Below are 26,659 nucleotides of genomic sequence, written 5' to 3' on the forward strand. Positions count from 1 at the left end.
ATAATTATGCTGGTTATATATGAGTTTCAATGGATTATCTTTATGATTTAATACATCAACATGTAACTGCTAATTAAAATTGCTGAGTTTATTAATTAAAGTCGGAGAAAATGCAATTATGCCTGAGCCCCACTCCACACAGTGCAGTGCATCGCTGACAGACACACTCGCACAAAACAGACCATTTTTCGAATGAAGGTTTAATTTACATTTTCTTTTGTACCCACGTGGATCAGTTGATTGTACAGTATCTGTGCAATTACTCTCTTCTATTAAACCAGGGTTACTGTTCCTGCTTATATTTCACTCTGTGGGATTCTCACACAGCACTGCCCTTAATCTACATTCTGCCGGTGCGACCCCTTCGGTGCTTGTGTATTCCACACAGGGAGGCCGATGCATGTTGAACAACACATTGGAGGAGAACGCTTTCCCTATTCCTGCTGGAAAAAGAGGGGGACTGTTAATGGAACAGCAGCAGCCGATTAAGTCTGCCATCACTATAAAACAGGACACCGGCCACATCTAAAACTCCCAAATTAGTCCCCTGATAAGAGGGGGTTTTATAAGGACTATAAACATGGCCTTCTAAAAAATACAATACATTTTTTGCTATAAATCTTAACGACATCCTGCAGTGAAGAGATCTGGGGAGAGTTTACAGCTCGGGACTGCAGACCCTATGCCATGCACATGCAGTTGTACTAGAATCTTGTGTAGTGATAAACGCATGGTTGAATAACTCCTGCAAGGACTTGGATTCGCTGCGGGAGCCTGGCAGTACTATCAGCAGTATTCAGTCTTGCTGCCTCTTTTTTTTATTCCCTCACTCACTTTTGGAACCAGGTCCTCTCTTTCTCTCTCGGGTTCTCTCTCTCTCTCTCTCTCTCCCTCCCTGTCTGTTTCTCACCCTCGCTCTCTTTCTCACTCAGTGCCATTAGCAGCTTCTGGCTGTCTCACTTCTGTTCCTTTGCCAATGTGCCAGGCAGCTCCGTGAACTGATAACACAAACTTAAATCGTATGTCCGTGGAGGTTTGTGTGTATTAAATATATGTCTGCACGTGCTTTACTGTATATATTTGTGTGGGGGTGGTGTTATGTGCAACAAATGCCCGTCCTGTCCCTTTTTATGTGCTCACTCACCCAAACATCCTCAGCTTAATTTGCAGTCAGGGCCACAAGCCACTACTCTGGCTGCAGAGGCAGAGAGAGAAGGACAGCTGAAACATCACACACACACACACACACACACACGCATAAAGACATGCACATACGTATATACACTCCCATACACACAGATGCTGTGGTAAGCGGATGGGAGGATGTGATCATTAATTCCTCTCTTCCTGGACCTCCACAGACATGTTTTAAATGAGATCTTACAGATGAGCTCCTCCATGGCTTGGTTGTAAACACCCTCGCATTGGTATTTACCCTACATGGGTAAACCCGGATAAACAACATTTGATGCTAGCTCATGCTCACATACACATACATACAGAGCCGAGCCAGAGGACACATGTGATCACAGTAATGGGAAATGACTGTTGTTTGGATTTGTCGCTTGGCTGTTACATTAATCATTTGATTAAACCAACATGAATTAAGTGACAAGGGGCAGGCACCAAAATTGTTATTTGATCTTCAGAACAAGTGGTCTGGTTCTCATTGCGTTTGTAATTCTGTGCAGTTTTTGTGAGATTGAAGCCGACGCAGCCGAGCAGGACGAGAGCGTTCAGTGCACAAACTGCTATTTGATCTCAAAATCCATCCTTTAGAGAATGAACTCGAACATCACATTAGGAAAAGAACAGAAAAGAAGAAGAAGAAGAAGAAAAACTAGAACAGCAGTGCCGTTTGGAAAAGCGTTATAAGTGGGTGGAATGAGTGACAGGGACGAGAAAGAGACGTTCTCACAAGCATTGTGCGGCACTGTAATTTTATCAGCATCTGAAGAAGCCTGAGACATTTGGTGCCAATCAGCGAAAAAAAATCCAAATTTTCCCTCAGCTGGAATTTTAAGACTGAATAAAAGAACAAATTAAAAACATATTCTTCATACAACCCATTCACCCTTCAAAGGCGCCATGAATTTTGTACCTTGAAAAAAATCTTAAGGACGTTAATGGATTTTTGTACATGAGGTCAACAGCGGAGGTGGAAGAGGTCACCATCCTCAAGGTCCGCAGGATAAAAGGACTTCAGCCTGTCAGGCGCCCGGCCCCCTTGTGCTTCCTGTGGCTCCAGGTGCCCTTACCTATAGGCAGCAGTGGTGCTTTTCAATTAAAAGTTCTGTCAGAAGTCTTGTTAGGTTGTGTTTTGACAACACTAAAGAGGTGTCAACTCACACCACCTGCCCCCAGGTAAAATGAGTCGGTGGCACCAGCTGCATGTGTGTGTGTGTGTGTGTTTACTTGTTCAACTTTGTGATTTGTAACGTCACTCCGAAAGGTCTTCAAGTGTGTGTGTGTTCCAAATCGTTAGCTTACAGGTGTCCAATGTTTTCTTTGGGAAGTCTCCTGTGACCCAAGAGTCAGGGTCGTTCAATTCAAGACCCCAAACTAACAACACAGGAATTGCTCTTCTAAATTTAGTATCTGTGACAAATTCCACAGGTAGAAGGGCTGTATTTTGGGCAACAGACATAAAACTGTGTGTGTGTGTGTGTGTGTGTGTGTGTGATTTAAGGCTGTGACAGTGCATGCCCTTTGATGAATATGCCTTTATATCTGGAAGCCCTCTGACCCGGTGTGGCCTGTTCTAGATCATTGCAGCTGTAAAGATGCCTCACTGCTCAGCCAGGCCGCGTATTTTTCCGGCCATGACATTTACTGTCCGGACCTTCCTGTATCCCTCAGATTATGTCGACTTCGCACTCAGCCCGAGGTTGTCTAAGGTGTTTTTAACCAAGTTCAGTCTCTTATTTTATGAAAGAGAAAAGAAAAGACCAACAGAAAAAAAGCTGTTTTCTTGAAAGCATATTTCTCAGAGTGGAAGACGTCAGCTTGCCATCACTCGGAAGGCAGATTTGTGTACGTGTGAGTAAATATCTGTAGCACTGATAGATTTATGGATAAACCAACCCTCCCGTATTTATTGAAGCCAGAGGACAAGAGCACTGGTGCTTGTAAATTTCCACAGAGCCCTGAAAGAGTACTGATGGATCTAACCTCCATTCTCTATGAGTACGTCCTGGATTCAAACCACAATGACTGTAGCAACGCTGGTGCATAAACACACATAAATTATTATGATTATCGGATTCGCCCCAAGTAACTTCTGAAGTGCTGGAAAATCCTTCAGAATCCAGAGGTCTGTACTTCATAGAAATAGCAAAAAGATTAACCTCTTCCTGTGTCTCTTCCCTTCAGGTTCCATCGTGGGGACTACCACATTGACGTCTGCATAAACGACTACCTGGACGTCTACTGTCCTCACTATGAAGACACGGTGCCGGAGGAGCGGACGGAGCGCTACGTCCTCTACATGGTCAACTATGACGGCTACAGCACGTGTGATCACACCGCCAAGGGCTTCAAGCGCTGGGAGTGCAACAGGCCGCACTCCCCGAACGGGCCGCTCAAGTTTTCGGAGAAGTTCCAGCTCTTCACTCCCTTCTCCCTGGGCTTCGAGTTCCGACCGGGCAGAGAATACTACTACATCTGTGAGTGCTTATCTTGATTGCATTACAAAGAGCTTATGAACAGAAAGCTGACAATTGAAAGGAAAAAACAGTTCAAGTTTGAGGTTTCCCCTCATATTTGTTCTGGCTTTTCCTTTAATCCATCACCTCTCTTTATGTATAGTGACATATCAGAGAGCTGCGGGGATACTGCAGTGAATTCTATTTTTTTACTCTCATAGGTATTGGAAGTACTATGATGTTGTCTGGTATATTTTCTAAAAGCTGCTTAAAGATCCCACATGTATTCACAGAAAACCCTGAAAGCACATAACCCCACAAGTCGTGAACTGAAAAAGCGACATGGCCTTTTCATGACCTTAAGGTTTTCCTTTAACACAACAGAGCAAGGCGACACACACACACACACACACACACACACACACACACACAATCCCTCACCCATGTTTTCACAAGTTCACTACAGAGCTTTGAGTGTGGCATTACCGTGAATCCGAGTGGGTGCTTTCATGCTCCGCTCTTCTGCCAAGCCTTTCACACCGCTCTAATCATTTGGGGGGAAAACTCTTCCCTAAAATGGCAATGGAATTCACGGGGGACTTAAATTGAGACAGTTTGAAAGTTATAGCACACTCTTCCCCCCCGATGCACAATACTGTATAAATAAAAAAAGGGCCGTCCTCTCTGCATTATGTCACGAGTCCAAAACACGAAGAGCAAACTCTTCGTGTTTGCTCTCTCTCCCTCTCTCTCGGTGACGGCGTTGAAAGACTCAGGAGCGAAGCCGAGCGCAACACGCCGAGATCTGTTTTCTAAATTGGCACCTTTTTATGAAGCGCTTAGGCCGACAGCCAGCCAAGTCTCCTGTCCTTTAGTCATTTCACATGTTTCTCTCTCTCTCTCTCTCTCTCTCTCTCTCTCTCTCTCTCTCTCTCTCTCTCTCTCTCTCTCTCTCTCTCTCTCTCTCTCTCTCTCTCTCTCTCTCTCTCTCTCTCTCTCTCTCTCTCTCTCTCTCTCTCTCTCTCTCTCTCTCTCTCTCTCTCTGAGTTAGGGACCTGAGTAAAACATGTTTGCCCGTGTTTCCATGGTGAGTAAGTGTTTCCCTTCTCAAGCTTGTGCGCAGAACAAATAGCCTGAAAGCCTTTCTGTAGGCTGCTTCCACAGCCAGGTGTTTACCCATTTGTCTGATAAAAAAACTAACCAGATTTTCCCTTTTGCCTTTATAGCCAATTTACATCGACAGTCATACAAAATGAGACGAGGGGAAAGTGGCAGGCACGGGGTTACACGATTCAGCCACTCCCTCAAGTCTCTACTCCCAACATATTCCTTTCCATTTCTGTTGAGAGATGCTTGTCCTAAGGGCTAGATTAAATTACACTGCGACCGACAGAGCTTCCATGGAACACATCCATTCTGCCGTAGCACGCCATATTGGTTTAGTTGCCCGCGGCTTCATTGGCTATTGAACGATTCTAGCGTATAGCCTCTCTGGCTACTGTGGCGGATATTAAAGTCATCCACCATGAAGTCATACGACATGTGATTTCCCAGCGCCATTGTGTCCAACCTGAATGTCCAAAAGAAGCAGGAGGAGAAGACGAGCTCTGTCGTGGAACGAATTCAAAAATGAAGAAGGGAGATGAACGGGGGGGGGGGACAGGACACAGTTTCCACATCTGGAAATGAATCTGCAGCTTCCATTTCTCTCATCATCACAATGTGGAAGTTTTCCTCATCACGAGAAACTGATTTTTTACTTAAGAATTCAGTGATAATTATTCAGTGATAACTGTAAACAAGCCACAAAATTAACATATATCAATAAGAGTATAAAATTAATTCTATATTTTTTTCAAGGATTATATTTTCGCTTTACATATTATTATTATAAATCTTCGAAAAACAAGCCAAGCCAAGACTTGATTATCTCTAATCTGTTCAAAGGAGAAAAACCTGATCCGAACGCCACAGCATTGGAAAATCTTCCCTAATCGTGTTTGCTCAACAGGAGCCGGTCTATTCGGCGTAGACTGCATCAACTCATGGTCACTGGAGCCGGAGAAAACTTTTCATAGACATATTTCAAGTTCTGTTTCCCTCTGTGGACCAAATACATGCACATACAGTTTTACCAGGTTCAACTGCTGGTCAAGTTTATGCTGGTAGTTTGTTTTATGGGTTTTTCCTGCACTCTCACTTAAACTCCCTATAAAAATGTAAAATTATTCCTAATGCGCTCCCTCTGGCATTCATATTTATCGGCTTATTAAATTATTCCCACTAATTCATTAACAAAACACTGCTTATACGATGAAGTAAAACAAGATTTGGTCTGTTAAGTACATGGCACAATAGCAAGTGAGTGCACATTAAGATATTTACAAACTTTAACACAAAGACTTTTATATTTGGAGTCTGTTTAATCGCAGCGTGGTTGTGTAAAAAGGAAAATCAGCTCCTCTGTGTCACGTTCCCGAGCAAGATGTTGAATATTTCAGAATTTCGTAATATGCATGTCACTTCACAGTAAAGCATGATTTGCAGATACTGTCCAGTGTGGAAACAAATAACCTTCCAGACATATCGGTTAGCCTCACTCACAGCATACATAATAGGGCCAGAGCCGAGATAGGAAAACAGTGTCTGAGTCCAGGAACAATAATCCTTACAGGTCAGCCTGCATGTTATTTCTGCAGCAGATATTGTCGGGAGCAGGTATGTTGTGGGAGGCTAGTGTGGTGTTTGTTTTCAGAACAGACTCCAAAGCCTTGTGCTGGAACATTCTAAGTGATACAGTGCCAGCAGATTGTCAGTGTCTGATGACATCGGGCTGGTTTAATGAAGTAAAGGCATTGCTTAACTCATTTTAACGTTGTATGAAGAGGTTGATTTCCGAGATGCTGACGCCTGTTGAGCTATGAAACGTGACGGCTGTGAGCCAGCCCTCCTGTGATGATATCCAGTCTCATTATTGTCAGAATTGAGATTTAACACTCCGCTGTCACATTTGAAGTTTTCAAGTTGTTCTGTTGTGCGGCCACGAGTTCACGTTGATTAAACCCGACAGCTTTTTGGGACACCGGTTGATTGAGTTTGGAATTTACATAGGTCATTCTAGGGGAGATGTGAGTTTTCAGCTTACGGTGATCACCGTTGGTTGAGATGTGACTTTAATGAGAAGGACACTAAAGATATTAGAGTGATATCAAAAGTCCAGAAAGGTCTTACTTGATGAGGGGAACAAGGTGGAATAACCAACTTTCTTTAGATGGTTATATTTGATTCTGTTGCCATGAGAATCATTAAATGTTCAACGTTTCTACTCCGTGCATTGAGGGAGATTAAGAACCTCGGGTCATGTCTGTGAATAATGGATCTCTAATCGCAATCAATCACTGTTTGTTTTAATTTTTGAGATATTTAATAACTTATGAGGTTGGTTATAACTTATGATTTAAAATGAATTTGTCTCTGTCTCAACAAATTACCACAAACAGTGACAACATGTAGCTTCTACACAGCATAGAGGGTTCGACTGTGTAAGTTAGGGTGATATCTTCAGTTCAGCAGAAAGTCAGTGGTCAGGACTTTGCCCTTGTAGCAGAGTTGCCTACATTCTGTGAATGCTTATAGTGTAGCACGGCTAACAGAGAAAACCTCACGCATCATTACCTGCAGAGGCCGGTTATACTGAGCTCCTGCACTGCACAGAAATGTCAATGTGTCCTGAGGCAGAGGGCACCATTCAGGAGCATATGAGGCCCAGGCTAGCAGAACTAAGTGTGAATGGGTTCATAGAAGTAAGACTTAACATGATATATCATCAAGAGGAATTCAAGAAATACAGTTGTGACATTTATGTAAGTGTGCTGATAGAAAATCTGTCCCCAAGCTGAATTTCCGTGCTTTAACTAACTTCTAGAAGTCAATGTTTAACTACATGCAGAGCAGAGGGGACATAATATCGTGTATAAACTAATGCAGTAACAAAATATGACTCTTCTCCTCATCTCTAATTACGTTCTGCAGCCGAATGACCTGAAGGAATGGGGGATGAGACGCCTGCCCTCAGTGACGTGACTGAGTAGCTTTCTTGTTTGTAGAGGAAAATTAAGATGTCAACTCATATTCATGTGGAGAAAATACCCGTTAATGGTGTTTTCGCCCTGCGAGTTTGATGCGGGTCGAACGTTGATTTGTTGCATTGCCGAACAAAATTAGATAGCGGAGACAGGCTTCTGCTGTCATCCGCCTCAACAACAGAAACAGCTTAATCAATGCTCGCAGGACGGAGGGGATTTACTCAAATGGAGGTCATAATTCTTCATTTTTGTTTGCGTCAGCCTCCTCTTTCTGCCTGTGGCGGGTAATTGAAGACAGGAAGAAAACTACAATCATTCAGGAGCCTGATCCTTTTTGTAGTCGACACCCTGCTGAGTTTTTTTTTTCTACAGGTCAACACAAGACAGACTCACAAGACGGGGGGAGGCAGAGAGATAAAATAAAATAAATTGAAGATGTAAAATTTACAAGATTCAGAGCGACGCAAGGAGCCGTTTAGTCCTGGAAACACATGCAGGCAGTTCAGCAAAAGGCAGCTTGAGCAGTGAGTGAGTTACAGCTCGGCCTGTATGTCTTCATGACAGACAGGGAGGATGAGCAAGGACAGCGGGAGCACTTCTCGTGTCGGAGTTCACGGTGCAATCAAGGTTCAAGTGAAACCCATCCCGCGGAATGCTGATGCGAGCACGTTTTTCTAATACGGACACGAGCCACAATCTAGTATTTGAGTGATTTTAATCTGAAAAGGGCAGAAATCCAATATCCGTGGCAGCTCCCTGCGAGAGATGAGTGAGAGCAGTTACGGTGTTTTAGGCGTGCAAGATTTGTGGTAACTGGGAAACCGCTCGGTGTGATCATGCGGCGGCAGATTGGCGTCTGGAGAAATGACGTTTTCTCGCCGTGCGACTTGCTCACCTACATGGACTGGAGCTGCGTCTCGCAGAATCACACAATCAATAACACATTTGTGTCTGGTTTGTGGCTGGAGTTATTTTATAGATGCTTCTGGGTTTGACGGTGCAAGAAAGAGGAGGTTTACAGTAACGCACAGGAGTCCTGAGGAGAAGCTGGGCCTGATTGCAAATGAACTCTTAGCAAGTGGCAAACGAAACCCAGAGGGAAATGGTGGGCGATGACTCTACACATGTTAAATTACAAAATAAAACACATTCTGCGAGACGTCGATCGCTCTGCAGACGCCTTTAGGCCAATATGCAAAACGCAACACAAGAGCGATCATAAAACCAAGTTAATAAGAAAGAAAACCTCCAGAAGGGCCCCCCCTCCCCACCGAACACACACAATCTCATAAGGTCTTATTCAACTTTAGTGGACTGCTACACGCACAATCTGTTTGTGCGTGTAGCACAAACAGATTCCCCAAGACATGCACTGTAGCTGTGTTGTGATGGATCATAAATCCTGTGATGTACCATGTGCCTTCGAGCCGCTCTCAAGAGGAGCAGGCAGCAGAGACAGTGGAGAAGGCAGCGGCAGGAAAATGGTATTAATGGACAAATGAAATAGAGGCAGGGGACGGTGTGTGCTGTCTGTGTTCTGTTGGAGCCATGCTAGGCTTTGCTAATAATGATAAAGAGCCAGCGCAGCTCCATTTGTGGTACCAGCATATGGACACCATCATAACTCAAGAGCTTTCATCCATTCACATGAAGATCCAGCCTGTCATCAACATTCAGAAATGATCCGACAACATGGAATAATGTGACAGAGAGCCACACACAGACGGATCCGCCTGCCCTCGTGTACAATATGCAAACACTTGCATGAACAAGACGCCACAGAAGCACCCTGTCTGGAATGCATTATGGTAATTCTGATAGATAGACATTCCAGCACCTCTAACTCCCCTGGTTACTACATCACTGTTTGGTCTGTACTACTTAACTTACCCTCCACTTTTACACCAGAGAACTGTCAGCTATTCATTGTTGGCCCCTAAGTTGCAAACATGAAGTCACTGTAAAGACTGGCGACAAAACAAGACTAGATCAAAACCATGTTTACGACTGGACTCATTGAAAAACGCATGACATCTTATTTACATTCTGTCAATGCTTAGCCAGGTTCCAGGCCTTTATCTGTTTGCACCTTCCCAACTCTCTGTCCTATACAGTGTATACAATATTTGAATATAGATGAATCCCATTTACATTTTCTTCTGGCAGACAACAGGTTAACCAGCCGTCACTTCCAAGCCATTTCCCAAGCTGCTGCTCTACACTGATTTTATATGTGGGATAAAAATCACCACTCACATTAGTTAATTCCTTAATAATCCTGTGAAAGCACAAGAGAACGTAGATGGATTTGTTCTCTGTTTTTCTCTTACAGTCTGTGTAATACAGGTGTAAACATACTAGTAAGAGGTGAAATGATTTTAGTTCTGCCTTCAGATGCCTGTTGTAGGAACTTATTATTCGGAAAACTTTATGGGATCAAATTATGAAGACTTACTTGGTCCAAGTTAAAATGTTATAACAAAACCAGTTTTCTATGGATACGTCCTTTAAATAAAAGCCCCTTTGGATATTCTAGGAGGACCGTTATCCAAAGCTCCGGTACTTTGGTACCTAGGATAAAAAAAAAGTTAATCATATGATTGCTATGTGTACACATCAACATGCTGTGGACATGACATAGAGGCTTGTTTTTTGTAATAAATAAATACTGTAGATGATCAATTGGGCCTCTCAATGTGACAGGTCTATCTATGCCACAGTTTGGTTGATCTATGAGGCTTCTTGTGGACTAAGAGAATCCTTGGAAACGACTTACATGTATGTATAAATGTTCCTTAACACATGATCCGACCTTCATGTAAGTTGCAATTATGAACAAACACAATCTCTTTCATCAACTCTAATAAGCAGAACAGGTCATCAGGTCAAGTGTCCTTAGGAAAGAAGCTGAACCCCAAATTACCCCCGATAGTCGGCTGGCAGTGTGTGAATGATGCACGATAGAGAAGTGCTATATAAAGACGCGCTCTGTGTGTGAATGGGTGAATGTGACTCTTGCTGTGAAGCACTTTGAGTGGTCATTAGGACTAGAAAAGCTCAACATAAATGCAGACCATTTACTATTCAAATCACTGTATTGTCCTCGTCCATACTGAATACATAATTCAAATGCTCACAGCTTCAACTGGAAAAAGTGAATTGCTCAGCTTTGACATCAGCCAAAGCTAACTGGAGTCAGGAGTCAATGAAAGCAGATTGGAGGTGTTGATTAGAGCTAATTAGAGTAATAAAAACACTTAGGCATATGGGTTTGCAATTCACAAGAAGTAGCTTATGTGAACTGTGCCTTACAAATGGAAAGAGAGATATCCAAAGACTTATAATCTTGATTCGTTTGACTTATAGATACTGATCAGTCCAAAGTTAAACAAACTGCCTAATAGAGGCTGATGGTTTAAATCTGTGGGACTTCCAGCAGAGATGTTTACAAAGGCTCAACACAAATTGCTCAATGAGGTAAGAAGGAAGCCGAGGGTATCTTCAGGAGTTGTGCATGTGGCCATAAGCAACTTGACTCTGGATTGTGAGTCGGTCATTGGCAAATCATGTTGGGTGGAGCATGTTGTCCATAGTGTCATTCCACAGAGGAAGCTATTGCTCCAGGAAAGTATCAGAGCGTAATGGAAGTTGTCCAAAGATGACTATGAAACTTTGCAGAACTACTTTGAAGATGTTTTGTGCATTGGCGAAACTAAAGTTGAATTGAAAGAAAACAGTATTGTGTCTTAAAAAGGGCAGTGCATTCCAACATGGGAACATTAGGTTGGATGTGTGCATCATGATTTGAGACTACCTTTCTGCCGCTGGGGCTGGGCAGGCCGGCATCATTGAGCAAAAAATGAAATCTCACTTTCATAAAGATATCTTAGAGGATCATTCCAGGGTGGCTGATTGCCAGCTGAAGCTCAGTAAGTTAGGTGAGGGAGCAGGAAAGTGACCTTTAACATGGAAGTAAATCTTCTCGAGCATGACTTCAAATGAAGTGAATCCGATATTTTGAGTCCGAGCCCAGACCTTGAACCTATAGAGATGTAGAGGAGTGACCTCAGGAGAGACAATCACACCAGGCATGCTTAGAATATGTCCGAGCTGAAGCAGTTCTATAGGAAAGTGCAGAACGCCTCCTGAGCATCTTACTGTGCAGAAATCCAGGTAAATCCAAAGTGCTCAGAAACATTTCCCATCCCTCTGTAGATGCAAATGATCCTCCTGGGAGAAAGTTAGAAGCAACAGAATCTCTCTCTTGTTTTTTTTGTCACATATTGCACAGCCTGGGTAACAAACTGCTGCTCAGCCGCTCACTGGACAGAGAGGAGACAGAGAGTTGTAACTTGCACTCCCCAAGCAACACTGCCAACTCTCCTTGGTTTGTTCCAAAAGTTTCCAGATTTCTCGCTATGTGCTAATTTAAACTAAAGCACAATGCTAATGGGGGGGTGAAAGGGCTATAAATCTGGTGACAAGTAAGTTATAATTTGACAACACTGCTTGTAAACATCCGTCACTTTTTACGCAAAGTAACATTTTTCAGATGAATAAGTTTGGTCTACTGACTTCTGAGACACAAGAACTAAGCATGTTCAAAGTCTGGCTATGACGAGCTCATTGGAGTGCCCCCCCCTTTTCAAACTAAATTGAAAACAGTCAAATGACCCAGCCCTTTGCAAGGACTCGGGGTAATAAGAGGCCAGGAGCTAAGTCGTAGCACAACTTGTTGACAGGCCAGAGAATGTAAGGCGAGATGGGGGGGAAAAGTCTCTAATCAAGTTATTTCAGTTTGATCACAATAAAGTAGTCATCACTTTGCCTGCCTGAAAAAACAGAGAGAGAGAGAGTGAAATGCAAGAGATGAGAGAGAAGTGGTGCAGGCGGGAGCTGTGATTCAAAGGGCATAAGGTTCCTCTCAGCCCATTATGATTCATGCGTTTAACAGCCATCTTCAGAACCCTGGTTATGATTCATCATCACAAAGCAAAAGGCAAGGACATTTTATCCTTGGCCACTGAACCATTAACATATACTGTATCTTTGTTTACACAGTGCATTACTCATTATGATGATTTGCCTGTTCTTCGTTTATTTATTATTTATTTTCAATTCTTCCATCTATTACTTCACTGTGACAGACACACAGTATTTCTCTTTTATTCGGTGGGTGGACACTTAGGCCATAACAATAATATTCTGATTCCATGTGATGCATTAAGTGCAGTAATGAAACATTATTATGTTAAGTGATTTAATACTCTATGGCTGCTCTCAAAGGCTGAACTTCCCCTTAGATTGTTAAGTTCCAATAAACTGATTTAAGTAAACATGAAGGGGTTGATGGAGTTCAAGGGTTTTCAGTTTTTCACTCTCCAGCTTTTCATTTTAAAAAATGCTGAGAGGTGATTGGGCGCCATTATGATGTTTTTAACAGAATTAAGATGCTTGACGGGGAAATAAATGTAATCTGAATCATTGCATTGAAATACGGTACAAAAAGGATTCAACCCACTGTCCTCCCTGAACATATTCTGCTTTTCTTTCCTTCATTGCTTTTGACCTTGTCGTGCAAATAGCACAGGGGGGGGGGGACTTCGGTTCACTTGTGATGGAAGCTGAAAGATGCAAGGAAGGAGCAAGAGGGCAACTATCATCAGGGAGGGAAGTTTATGTTCCTTCTGCTGCCGGAATCCGAGTCATCGTCTTTCACCTCCCAGCTCCCTCATTCCCCTCCTATTGTGTGCTCGCTGTAGTAACATCTGGTTAATGGGCCTCTTCGGTGGATAGCCTCCTCCATCTTCTAATACACACACACACACTATCACACCTTGTGTAGGAAGGCAAACACAAATGCACAAACACTTCTCCCTTTAACGGTGGATACAAATCTTTTCAGAATATTTATTTTTCTCTTGTAAAGGTGACCTAGTTAAAGTCTACTGCTTTGTATGTGGGAAGGACATTTTGTGAAGGTTTTTGTGTCAGTCAGTAACTGTATCAGTGCATATGTTCCTTTTATTGAATATGAGTATATTCTATATATGAGTGTGCTTTAGTAGGCCTCATAAAGAGAATATCCTAGACAGGGGAGCAGCTGATGTTACCTATTGGAGCGCTGGAACTTTTGAATTCAAGGTTTTCTTTCCAACATGTGTTCAGTTATAAATTGGCTTCTTTTGACTGCACCCACACAATGAAACCAATATTAAAGAATCCCAGAAGTGATTTTTATGCACCGAATAGAAGAAATGTCCTCCAGCTGCAAAACTGTCCAATTAACAATAGATGGAAACATCAGTAGAGGATGTCACAAAGAGTCTGGAAACGTCAAATTGTGTATTTTGTACACCAGGTTTTGTGAACTCAGTCTGCTGGGATCTAAACTTTGACTTGGTCTGTGCACTGTGAGACAGAAGAGTTTTCTCCAAGACGAGGCCAGCGCTCTGTTTTTCAGTGAGCTGGCAGAGGTAGCTGGCGAGGAGCGCTTAAGGCTGGAAAAGTCAGACTAACAGGAATGCTAACATGATGATATTCATGTTACACTTTCACATGATGGCATACGAGTCAATGCGAGGCTTGGCTTTTGACGCCGAAATGTAAGGAATGCTTTATAGTGAAATACTGTTTCATACAAAGTGTTGACAGTTCGTGGACCTCTGGGAAAAGTACTCTCCACAGATTATTAAGAGATGTTGTAGTGCCGCTCTATAAGCAGGACAGCCTAAAACACAGTTGTCAAAAGGGGGAACCTGAAACTTCCATACTACAAATTATTAAACCATCTGTACCTCGCAGAGTGTCGGTCTGCAATACTGCATTAAGCCCTGGTTCTGCCAAATGTTCAAAATTTGTTTAAAGTATAAGAGACTATGAGGAGACCCTAAATGATACCAGATTTAATGTAAAAGAAACATCAAATAAAGCTTTTTGTAGCACTTGGATTGCCTCAACCTGCAGTATTGTGTTACTGCAGAGCCACTACACCTCCGACCGGGAGATTCTGCGCTTTATTTAGCCAAGTTAAACTTTGCATTTAGCTCTCCATCTTGCCAAGACACGTGGTTGTCTTTCCTCGCGTCTGGAATACGCTGTTGACTCCCCCACTGAAAGGAAAAGAGGAAATGTGTTTTCCAGATAACATTACAGTTGCGAAGAAGCCTGGCTCGGGCTGTGATTGAAACAATACTGCGCCTAAGCCGCACTGAGCCCACCTGTTTGTTCTTCCGTAATTGGATTCTGCTTCATTCCATTTGCCTTAATGCTGATGCATAATGCAGTGTACTGAGGGGACCAGCCATTACCAGCCAGGGGACACGGCCTGGAGGAGTAACCTGACCTCGTCCCCGCCACCCCACCACCCCCCTGACCCCCCTCCATCCACCCATCCCTGAGATTTCTTTTCAGCGTCTCTGTCCTTCAAAGCGGCAGCCACTTGCCCCGGCTGGATGGATTGATGGTTTAGGCTACATGTGCAGGGCCTGATGGGAACCAGAATAGCAGGTGTTGATGTTGCGGCCTAAAGGAACAATAGGCTGGCCCTCGGCAGCGTGTGATTCCAAAATAAACAGGCGCTGGCCCAGGCGGTTCGGGCCCGGGTGGGGAGATCCCTCATCAAACACAGAATATAGAGCCTGCTACCAAGAAAAGGAATGTGGAGCCAATCGTAATCTTCCCTTTGTAGTGAAGAATGTCCAGAAACACACCTCGTTCGTCTGGATCATGTCAACTCAGCGGCCACGTCCAGGCGCAGTTAATCTCATTGACTTCATTTTTCTCACATTAACAGAACAACAGAGACGGGTGCTGGTCAATGTCAGATTCTGTTTTTATAAGGGACAGGCCAATATGTAATTGAAGCTTGATATTTTATATTTAACCATACAAATCATTATAAATAACTTTAAACAAAAATAACACACAGATACAGCGAAGTGTATAGAATTTGAATTAGGAACATACATAAAAATGTCTTAAAATTTTTTTCTGCAAAATGTAAACATGAATGCACATTTTTGCACTGTTTATGTTTGTAATTATATGCTGATATTGATATGTCTGTGACAGGCTCGGGCTCCTACTGAAAAATCTTTATACTTAATGCAAACAGCTCGAGGAAACATGCAAAATTCAATACTTCCTATGAACTTTCTAATTGACGATAGCCACTTCGATCAATACTCAATTGAGATATCCGTTCACTCTTTAACTTAATGTTTTCTTTACGTGTGGTGTTAAGGCCAAATCTTAGAACATCACAAACAGCTCGGCAGACTGTCGTCATGACAGAGACTCCCACATGCTCTCTGCCATGTTCATCAGCGCCATACTTCTCTCATGATCAGCTGCCTTTGCTAAGTGGCTGGTGTGGATGGCTGTGACTCAGCTCTGCCCTCAACAACGATTAAGATAAGACATCTGGAGAGGGTGTGTGTGTGTGTGTGTGCATATTGTATGTGGGAGCATAAAGTAGTGTAGGAAAAGAGAACTGGAGCAACAGGAAGAGTGACATAAATTGTGTGGGTACTGGTGTGTATGAGTGGGTGAGCGACGGTGGCCAAGGTTCATTAGCGTGTCATCGGCTGCATCCACCCCGAAATAATAAGGCCCCCTCTCTCTCTCTCTCTCTCTCTCTCTCTCTCTCTCTCTCTCTCTCTCTCTCTTTCTCTCTCTCTCTCCCTCCCTTCCACTCTCCTCCCCACCAGCATCTGTTGAATATGAACCGAGCTGTGAAAAAGAACATCTGATCTCAAGTCGCCTCTCTCTCACACTGACACATGACTAAGAAACAGAGAACAGCTGATGAAGCAACAACATGTAAATGGTAAAAGCGAGGGCGAGAGGCAGGAGGGAGAGAGAGAACGAGAGAAAGAGAGGGAGAGAGAGAGAGCTTGAAGAGCTGTACAGACGGATTCCCAAACTGATTGAAAGAGTATGCAGCATGCATTTGAAAAGAGGCTGGCATCCAAACTCAGGGTAAATCAAGAGTGGAGAACAACAAAATGTAAGAAAGAGGAATATATTTCCATCTCTTCCGACCCTTTCCCGTAGTTATTAGTCAGTAATTCTCTTAATGAACACATCCCCATGGCTACAGAGGCTGCTCACTGCTTTTTCCATGGAAAAATAGATGCTGGGCCATTGATTGCAGTAATGTATACAGATTAATCTTTGAATATTTAACACTGTGCAGACAAGGAGAGAACAGGGGATTAGATAAAAACTGTTAATTAGGAGCATGAAGAGCAACAGGACCAGACTGATGTGAAAGTCTGAGTCTAGTTCGGCTAAGCCTTGACGAGCGGATGTGACGGCGCTGAAAGACGAGAAGAGAGGGTGACACAGCTGGGACCCAGGGAAGGGAAGAGAGGGGTTAGGTACAGGTTCACTGGACTTGAGTTGACAGTTCCCAAATGGTAGCCTTTGGAAATGCTTGGCTTCATTGCATCAGCTGTGGAATGATCCACAGAAGACGTGAAACGATGCCCGACAGACAGCTCTGCAGACAGTGTGGTCTCCGCGGAGCCGGAGGGGGAAGTGGAAATGAAAACAAGCTACAGTAAATATCAATAATATGTCACCAGAGTGGGAGAAGACCCGAGACTATTTGCTATTTGAAACAATGTCATTACCCAAGACAATAAAATATATTTTCTAAACTACTGTATGATCTGCTGCCATGATGGATGCACCCCCTGTGCTCCAGGTGCCAAATGTTTGACCCCTTTACTCTCCTGGCGAGACGGCACCTGGTGCCTCAACATCCTCCACGCTATTAGCGGCCAACCCCACACACACACACTCACACTCTACGCATTATATTTTAAGGGGATGAGATAGAACCACTACGGTGGCTCACGCTCAGGGATTCACCCCCGACGGGCTTGACAGGAAAGGATCCATTTCCTGACAGCGGCCGCAAACCATCCATACATGCACCGAGTAAATTCCCCGGTCGTGAACTTTGTCTCCCTCCGGAAAAAAAAGTGCTGAGGTTTTTGTGGAAGGAAACACAAATAAACTACAAACACATCTTCTTCCAGCTTTTGACTTTTCAATTTATTTTTTCCTATTTTAAACAAGTCAAAATGATGCAAATTCCCTGATCCTTCCTGAGCTGCAGCCAGTTGCACAAATCTAAGATGCGAGAATTAAACTGTGAGCGAAGCACTCCACTTCCCCCCAGAGAGACTTTCAGGCACATCTGTAAATACTTTCTAGCCATTATTCCCCAAGAACCATGACTAACCCACTAAAACCCACTTAAGAGGCAACATTAACTATCTCAAAGCTGATTTTTTCTTCTTCTCCTGTATAAACCTCAGTTTTAACCGTTGCCCACAGGAAGGAATACGACATGAAATATTCATCTTTAGGAATAGATTCATGCAGATCGTTGTGAGGAAACACATTTTTGTTATTAACTGCACATGTTCTATTGTTCTATATCTAGTGCTGCTGTGACACCGCTTTTTTACCTTTGTCTCTATTTGTTTCCAGCCTCCACCATCGCTGAGAACGGGAGGAAAACCTGCCTGAAGCTGAAAGTTTTCGTTCGACCATCAAGTAAGTGTTTGCCATGCAACACGGAGGCTTTGTAACAGAGCTCGTTTGAGTCTACGTTATGAACTGAAAATCAAAACAATTTATGTCTACTTCTTTTTCTGTTGTTTTTTGTTTTGACTTCACTGCCTCTTCAGTTACCTTTTTCGCTCTCACTGTCCAAACCCCTTTATTTCATTGATAGGAATATTGTCTATCCTCTTTTGAATGAAAACATGAGAAAGGATTGACAGACGATCACATTAAAATGAAAGTCAGGTCGCTTCATACCTCATCTGAACGTTGCCATGAGCTTTGTTGCTTGGGTTGTTTTCATTTCAGGGCGTAGACGTGGGTGGGGGAGAGCGGGGGGGGGCTTCAAATGTCACTAACCTATTTGGCATATACCTCTAATGATCTCTCATTCTCCCTATTCTCTGTTATAGACAGCTGTGTGAAAACTATAGGCGTACATGACCGTGTTTTTGATGTAAACGACAAAGTAGACAATACATTAGAACCACGAGGTTAGTATGGCTTCCTGCTTTTTTTGATTCTCTTCAGTGTGACCTCCATGCATCTGTACATGTGTCTCTTGTTCTGCGCCTCTTTCCTTTTCATGCCGTTTGTCTGAAAGCTGATCTGGCCTTCCTCCTCTCTGCCTGACGCTTCTCCTAATCTGATTCCGCACCCGATTACCACAGTGGTGTCCCCTTACTCTCGCCGCTTACATGTTTAAAATGGCTGTTTTATGTAATTATACTGTGTTTTGCTCTCTCACACGGTTGTTAAGCATTTTCACTAATTCGCCACAGAGACTCACTTTCATCTGCTCCATGTTCTGGTCTTGATTTTTAGAATGGAAATTGGTCTGCCCTTATACACTCACTTGATTATTTTGATTAACACGACCAGTTTAAAAACACACAATCATGAAACAAGTCATTTACATATTCTAGATAATGGTGTTATAAAAAGATGTTATCGCCACAATTATCGTGTTTAGAAAGAGCTGAAAATGTTCAAAACCAAGTTGGTAAATATGTTTATTATAAATAAAAACAATACAGATGATTGGTGGTCAGGAGTTATGAATGATATAATGATAATGCTGAAAGCGGCAGATTAGGAGTTTTTCTTTCTGATGTCCAGTTCCCTTTCACAGCAAAGCAGCCTGATTGACTCATGACCAGAGTTCAACCCTTCACTAAAGTTCAAACAAACACAAATAATGCAACATCCACAATGTTTTTAAAACACACAACTAATTCACATTGCCTGCTGCATGTACATTCACATAGTAAACATACATATGGCACTTTATACTCTTCACTGATTGGCTGTTTGGTTCTGCAGAGGAACATTCCTTATTGTCTGTGCTCAGGACACACAGCATGTTTATGTCTTCATTCAGTACCCCCCCCCCCTACACACACACACACACACACACACACACACACACAGACCCCCCCACCCAGTCACTGAAGTGAAACACATGCTGCTGATAGATTCCCAGCACCAGCTCCCTCCAGAGCCTGAAACAACACTAAGTCATCTTCACTCCTACACAGTTTATAACAGCAGATTTTCAAAGCTAATGTTTGACTTGACCTTAGTTTTTCTTCTTTACAAATTAAAGTAAAACAGTAGCTGTTCCATTCTGAAACCAAAGGGAAGATGACATTACTGCAAAACTCACTGTAACCATCAGATACTATCACCTGCCATCTAAATGGGCCACACACATCAAGTACACTCACAAGGCCGGACCCCTAAGACCTTTGTGATGCCCCCCCCCCCCGCCTGATTCTCTATCTGCCTCTCTGTCCGCCTCGCTCTCCCACCTGCATCTCGACGTCTGCCTCTCACCTTCGCATGCAACTGTTGGCTCATTCTCTTATTCTCCAAACGAGGGAAATTAGAACATTCATCTGTCATCTGCTGTTGCCCTGTCCCTACACACACACACAGAAACACACACACACACACACACACACTCACTCACACTCACACAGACTTATGTAACTCCGGCCCTTTGTTCTGTCAATCTGTCCTTTGCTGTGCATGGTTCAGCCTATTTTCCTTGGTGCACCAGAAACATGGCTGCTCACACAGACACACACACACACACACACACACACACACACACACACAGGAGGCGCCCTCACCTGAGAGTTGCTTTCAATGGTTTCTGAGGATGAGAGTAGAATCATTACACAGCAACTAAAGTTCATATGGCAACCGGTTTAAATATCATTGTTAGACTGTGGAAACTTTACAAACATTCCGTTGTTACTTCAGCAAGCAACACTGTCAGATTATGGCTTTATAGAAATATACAAACACCTGGGAATTAAATGCAAAATATTATTGTCTTCAAGGAACTGTTGTATAAGAGTTGTTGACTGTATTTCTTTTTCTACCCTTTTCAGATGATACCAGTCACGAACCAGCAGAGCCTTCTCGAAGGGAAACAAATGCTGCGCCGCACCTGCACAACACAAGTCCACTCCTGGCTTTGTTGCTGGCCTGCCTAGCAGCACTCTTCACTTTATAGCGCCTCCCTCTGTCCAGGAGGGCATTTAACACCTAGCGTGGCCTGAATCTGCCCGGGGCTGCAGGGAAGGGGCGGGCTTTGGGTATAGCGTGTTGGCTTGATTGGGCGTCAGAGCAGGCTTCTCAAGGAACCCTCTATTTTTTTCTGAACAAAAAAAATATTTAAGTGGTCTTTCTCCGTCTGTGAGTGAAAAAAGTTGATGTTGGAGGGGAGGGGGGAGACACCTCCCCCTCTTAAACCTTCAACTAAGATGCCAAATCTCGTTTTTTGACACTTAGTGATTCTTATTTTCCCGTGACTTGACATCCCTTTACATCATGTTTATGTCATTGCAGCACTGATGTTTACCCACACATACACACACACACACACACACACCTATTCACACACACATCCTGCTTACAAAGTCACATACAAATTGCCTCAAACAGTCAATAGCAGTAGGGTTTTTACACAGTTGTATTCAGTAGCAGCCTTACACAGTAGGAAAGTGAAGATTCTAGGTCTTAGAATGATTGTACATACACAAAATAAATAGCTAATCCCGAGACCTCTCACGAAGCCTTTCAGAATAGATCTTGATAGAATTCTGATGCGTCATTAGAAGCAGATTTCTTGTACCACCGCTGAACTGGGCTATGCGATTAAAAGTGGAACGATGAAGGAAATTAGGAGTAATGGTTTAAAGCAAAGGTCAGACTGGAAAACACAGCGCTGAGAAATTAAGTAAATGGCCTGCACATTAGTCTATTGATCTTCAGACTGTCCTGATTTATAGATGGTGCTCAGTTTTCTCTTAAATATGAATTGCATTTGCTTGTGAGTAAACTACTTAGAGATGGAGCGAGAACCATTGGGCAACTGGTTCTTGTCCCTCTTTGTGCAGTCCCTGCTCAAACACCTCTCAAAGCACTCGGTTGAATCTGACTCACCAACCAACCAAACTGAAACTTTCTCACCAGATACTTTGTGGGACTGTTATTTAGATCGAGGATCCATATCTTTTGAAAGCTGATCAAATAATTGCCCGACAACAGTCACACTCATTTTATGCTGCGTTGACTCAGCTGGGCAACAATTGTTGCCTGTTTCCTTTGAGCTGTAGTCAATATTTAACACTCCCACGAAAATTTGCATCCACAGCTTTTTCTTTTCCTTCACTATTGATTGATAAAGTTATTGTTTGAAAAATGATTCACAGCTAAATTGGACCTCAAGTTATTTTACTAATACTATTTTCTCCAGACATTGCCTTTAGCTTTGCAGACCCATTAAATTTAGTGTTTTTGTTCCGTCTGAGTTCCTCTGTAGTAAAAACAATAAGGCCACGATCACACATACGCAAACGCAGGTGAATGATAATCACCTGCTGAGGCACATTACTGGGGGCAATGCAGGATTTGATGCAAACCAGTTGTGGAGCCACATATAGCCTGTTTGAGGGTGTTGTTGTTGCGGCGAGTTCAACGCATCTGAAATCAGGGTCTCTATCTCTACACGGTCTGGGCTCACTATGACAGTCACAGCCAATGACGGCCAAAAGCCGACCACACAAACGTTGTTGCTTCTGGTCGAGGCTGTGATGTTGCTGGTTTGAATTCACCAAAGTTGAACTCCACTCCACTCGTCACAGGAAGCAAGTGGGCCGCTCGCCCCCTCATTGCCACAGAATAGAAAGGAAGGTTCACGACTATTAATTTACATTAATACACTTTTTCCTCACATCTTTGTCCCTTTACAGCTTTTAATCATGCTCAGATGATAGTTAGTTGGTTCTCGGATTCAGATAATTACAACGTAGCTCCAATTAGTTTAAACCGCATTGCTTCAAAGGAGGAAGTTCAAGTAAGGGCAATGCACTGCTCTAGTCGAGCCAGGTTGGTTTTAGCACTTATATTCTAAAATTCACTGTGTTTTTTGAATGATATTCAGCTTCCATCATCTCCCACAGATGCACATGGTGAGTTTCTTTTTACATCGGAGGGGCATGTTTCTGAGCTAAAGTCAAGTACTGACAGAAGGAGGAATAAACTCTGCCTTACTTTTTCAGAGCCTGGCGTTGTATGACAAATAAGGCACCAGTTGGTTTGAGGAGAGGTAGAGAGAGAGAGAGAGAAGTGGCGCAAGACATAGGCGCATGTCGCGTGTCCACCTTCAGCTCCTAGTGTTACTGGTTTAAGTAACTCTTTAATGAGGTTCAAAATGACAGGCATGTAGACCCCATGTTGTGGCAAGGGGAGTTATTTCTGGTATTAAAAATAGATGGTGGAAGGCTTGGGGGGTCTCGGGAGGAGGAGGAGGAGGGTAGGGTGTGGATTTCCACTGTGGGGGGGGGGGGGGGGGGTTTAAAGCACCAATGACCTTGCTGTTTGAGAGAATCGCTGAGTGAAGGAGACAGAAAGAATAAAACAGAGGGACGCACACGCAGAGAGGAGTCATGGGAGGTACAGCAGAAGGTAGTGTGACTAGAGTGCCTAACAAACCGGGTCGAAATCCACGCACCCCCACTGCAAACACAAAAAAACACCAGATTCAATGACAAACATACTGTTCAGTACCATTCAGTCTTAAAAGGCACACACTGTTTTGTTTTTGAGTTGATTTTATTTTTGTGGCTGCCTTTAATCTGTTTTTTTTGTTGTTGTTTTTGTTTTCTCCCAAGAAAGACTGCCTTTGCCTTTTGCCATATGTTTTTTGTGCTACGGTAACAATGCTATTGCAGTGGAAATAGCAGCTCAGCAACGGGGGGGTAATAGGAGACCAGGCCATTTAATGAGGTACTAATTTTCAGGATAACACCGTGGGGAAATGAGCACCGCATACGATCCAAAATGGAGGCTTGTCAGCAGATTAACACTAGACTCTTTATCAGAAACCAGCTTCGACTGTATTCTCTTATAGTTACCAATACTACTCTTTGTCATTATTACTATTATTACCATGGTTTCTTCTGTACACACCTAAACTTGGGAAATGAGGATCAAAATATAAACTGGATACTGTGTATCCTGAGGTAGTCAACCATAAAACATGTAGTGCTAGGGTAGTATCCGTTTTGTACCTTTCTGGAGGACAAAAGAAAAAAGTGAGATACATCATTGTTAAAACTGTATAATTATTATTATTGTTATGATGATGATGATGATTACGACTATTATTATTATTAGGACAACTTCTTGATGTAAATAGTGTTTGATATTAAAGTATTAATTTGGTTCTTATGTCTTTTCTAAAAAACGAACACGGTATTATCTCTGGGTTTTGCGGAGTGTGTACTGTCCTCAAACAAACGCATTGTGTGCTTCGATCCTCGATGCCTGATGAAACTTTGAGCTCATACGAAGGGGAACCTGTGGGAACTGTGCACGCACCAGTGTGCAGAAGGCTGGACATTGGTCAACAAGTGGCTCACCTGTTACATGTTTCAAACCAGTCACCGACCCTCCACCATCTCTTCACATAAGGATCCTGCCTCGGAGAGAAACCCTTTGGGACAGATTGGACGGCCTATTTGTACGCTTTCTTTTTGTTTTGTGTTGCCTTCAACGTTTTGAAAGCAGCTCAACGATCTGCCCTGAGTGGACGGTCAGCTTTTCAACTGCAGGATCTCGCCGGTTTTCATTATGTGGCATGCGCATGGACTTTGATGACATGTAAAAAAGAAAAAGACAAAAAAAAAAAAAAAAAATTGATCAAAAAGGTTTAAAAATAATGTTTTTTTTCCTTTGCTCTTATTTTCCTTTTTAAGGCGTACTAGATTTTTTGATCACATTCATGTTGTGTGTGTGTTTTGCATCCCCATTTGAGTGATGTCATAGAGCTGTGTAGTTTCAGATGACAAATGTACATAACACAATCCATTGTTGTGAAGTTACAGTGGGGGTAGGTCATTTTGTAGTTCAAAAACAACCTTTTTTCATTTCCTGAGTATGACTCTCGTCTGTGCTCATCTCCAGCATTCATCCCATGTAGTTGCAGTCTCCTCCGACTATACATCCTCCTGCCGCTCTCACAAGAGGAGGCGTGTTGTCGAGTGTATACATCGATGTGTGGATGTTTTTCAGCTTGGAAAAAAATGTGTGAGACTGTTTGAGTTTGTGTGTATGTGTGTGCGTGTCTCATTCGCTGTTGCCGCAGTGAATGGGAAGCGGCAACCCTCTTTGGCAAAGAAGAGTGTTTCCCATGCCTTAGCCCTTCAGCCTCTGCCCTGGCAGCCCCGTCTGTGTACAAGACGCTCTCTGCCATTGTGCTTTTACATGGAATGGGTGCTGGCGTCGGAGAGACTACAACAGGGCCCTTCACGTTTCTCTCCCTTTTGAACGCCCCAGAATCACTTGTCCCTAAGGTATACAGTTCGAGGATCAGTGCGGCCCCTTCCACCAAATCCTAGAGTGGATTGTAAGGGGGTGGAGGGGCCTATCATCGATCCAGGTCCACAGCCTCTCTTTGTCAGCGACGCTCTTGCTGACCAGCCACTTGTTCATGTCTGTGCGACTGTCCTGTCCCATCCCTCGTTGTGCTTGTATAACCTCCACCACACCACCTGCTGTCCTTGTCCCCCTCACCTTTGAACCCCGCTCCCACTTTGCCATCAGTGGGGGAATATTTCCAACCTGCTCTTTTACAGTATATAAACGACAACAAAAAAACTTTGACAAAAAAATAATCTGTATTTGTATATACACGTGTCTGAGCAACTATGAGTAATACAATAAAACAGAAATACATTGCTTTGATGACCGTGCTTCTGTTTTTCTCTCTCTTTAAGCAATTCACAGGGTACAACGTAAATGTTCTGCAATCACGGTATTAGTCAGACTATTTACAATATGATATCACTGTCATGATATCATATTATACATAATATATTAATGCATACTGCTTTAATTCATAACGTATAATAAATATACTAATATTTCTCACTGCATTAGGATTGTTTACTGCATTAAAGTCTAAATAATACAAAAAAAGAATAAGCCTGGAATCGTGTCTCATCAAGAGGTAAATTGAATGTTATACACACAAGTATGTTTTTCCCAGTCTGTGCCTCTCCGTCTACACCGTGACACACACACACACACACAACCTCTTAAGACACACCGAGAGGAACACCATCCATCAGGATCAGAATAAGACCTTAAACCTCCTTTCACTTCACTCGGGCACTAATGAGGACACCTAATAACCTTCTGCTGGACCCCATCAGTGCCATTTAGCTTCACCCTCCATTATCTCTGGTAATTAGACTGAGTGCCAGCAAGCCCCGAGGACCAACCGGGGGAGGGAGAGCCCCCCCCCCCCTCTTCGACAGGCGGATTGGACCCTAGTGAAATCATGAAGATCAGTGAAATATGATTTTTTAATGGGTAAACACCATTGTTTGAATGGGAGGTGCATACAAACCAGTGGATTTAAGATATTAGAGTTGATAAAGAAAGTAAGATTGGATTCCGGGGGGCCTCTGTTGCAAAAGCAAGTTTACAAATATGCTTTTGTTACGTGGCTTCACTAAACCTAACCTCGGCCGTCTGGAGAGCCTGAGCTGGTTATCACCTGTTCAGTGAATCCTGGGTTTATCTTCTATCTTCAGTTCATGAGGCAGAAGCGTCAATAATAAGCAAAATCACCAGGACCATGAAACAGGTTTGACTCATCGCATGAGAATAAAAGCAAATGCATACTGGTAAATTCAGTTAAATTCAACAAGTGAAGTATAAACAATATAATCACATTGAAGTGAAAGGAAACACTCCAAATAATTCAGCCTTTATTGTGTTTTTTATATATAGTATTTTTTGCCCCTTTGTCAATGAAAGGAAGCTGAA

General features: G+C 43.0%; 1 protein-coding gene across 1 annotated transcript in view; it reads left to right on the forward strand.

Annotated features, from left to right (window-relative positions):
* efna5b (ephrin-A5b) overlaps positions 1-23,107 on the forward strand; it is a 96,659-nt gene extending 73,552 nt beyond the window's left edge. The window contains exons 2-5 of the mRNA XM_062380039.1: positions 3,373-3,665; positions 18,236-18,301; positions 18,724-18,804; positions 20,710-23,107. Of these exons, the coding sequence (XP_062236023.1) occupies positions 3,373-3,665; positions 18,236-18,301; positions 18,724-18,804; positions 20,710-20,834 (565 nt within the window). The 3' untranslated portion in view covers positions 20,835-23,107. The remainder of the gene's footprint in view (positions 1-3,372; positions 3,666-18,235; positions 18,302-18,723; positions 18,805-20,709) is intronic.
* The last annotated feature ends 3,552 nt before the right edge of the window (positions 23,108-26,659 follow it).

The sequence above is a fragment of the Platichthys flesus genome, chromosome 3, assembly GCF_949316205.1.
Source record: "Platichthys flesus chromosome 3, fPlaFle2.1, whole genome shotgun sequence".
In the NCBI taxonomy this organism is placed as follows: Eukaryota; Metazoa; Chordata; class Actinopteri; order Pleuronectiformes; family Pleuronectidae; genus Platichthys; species Platichthys flesus.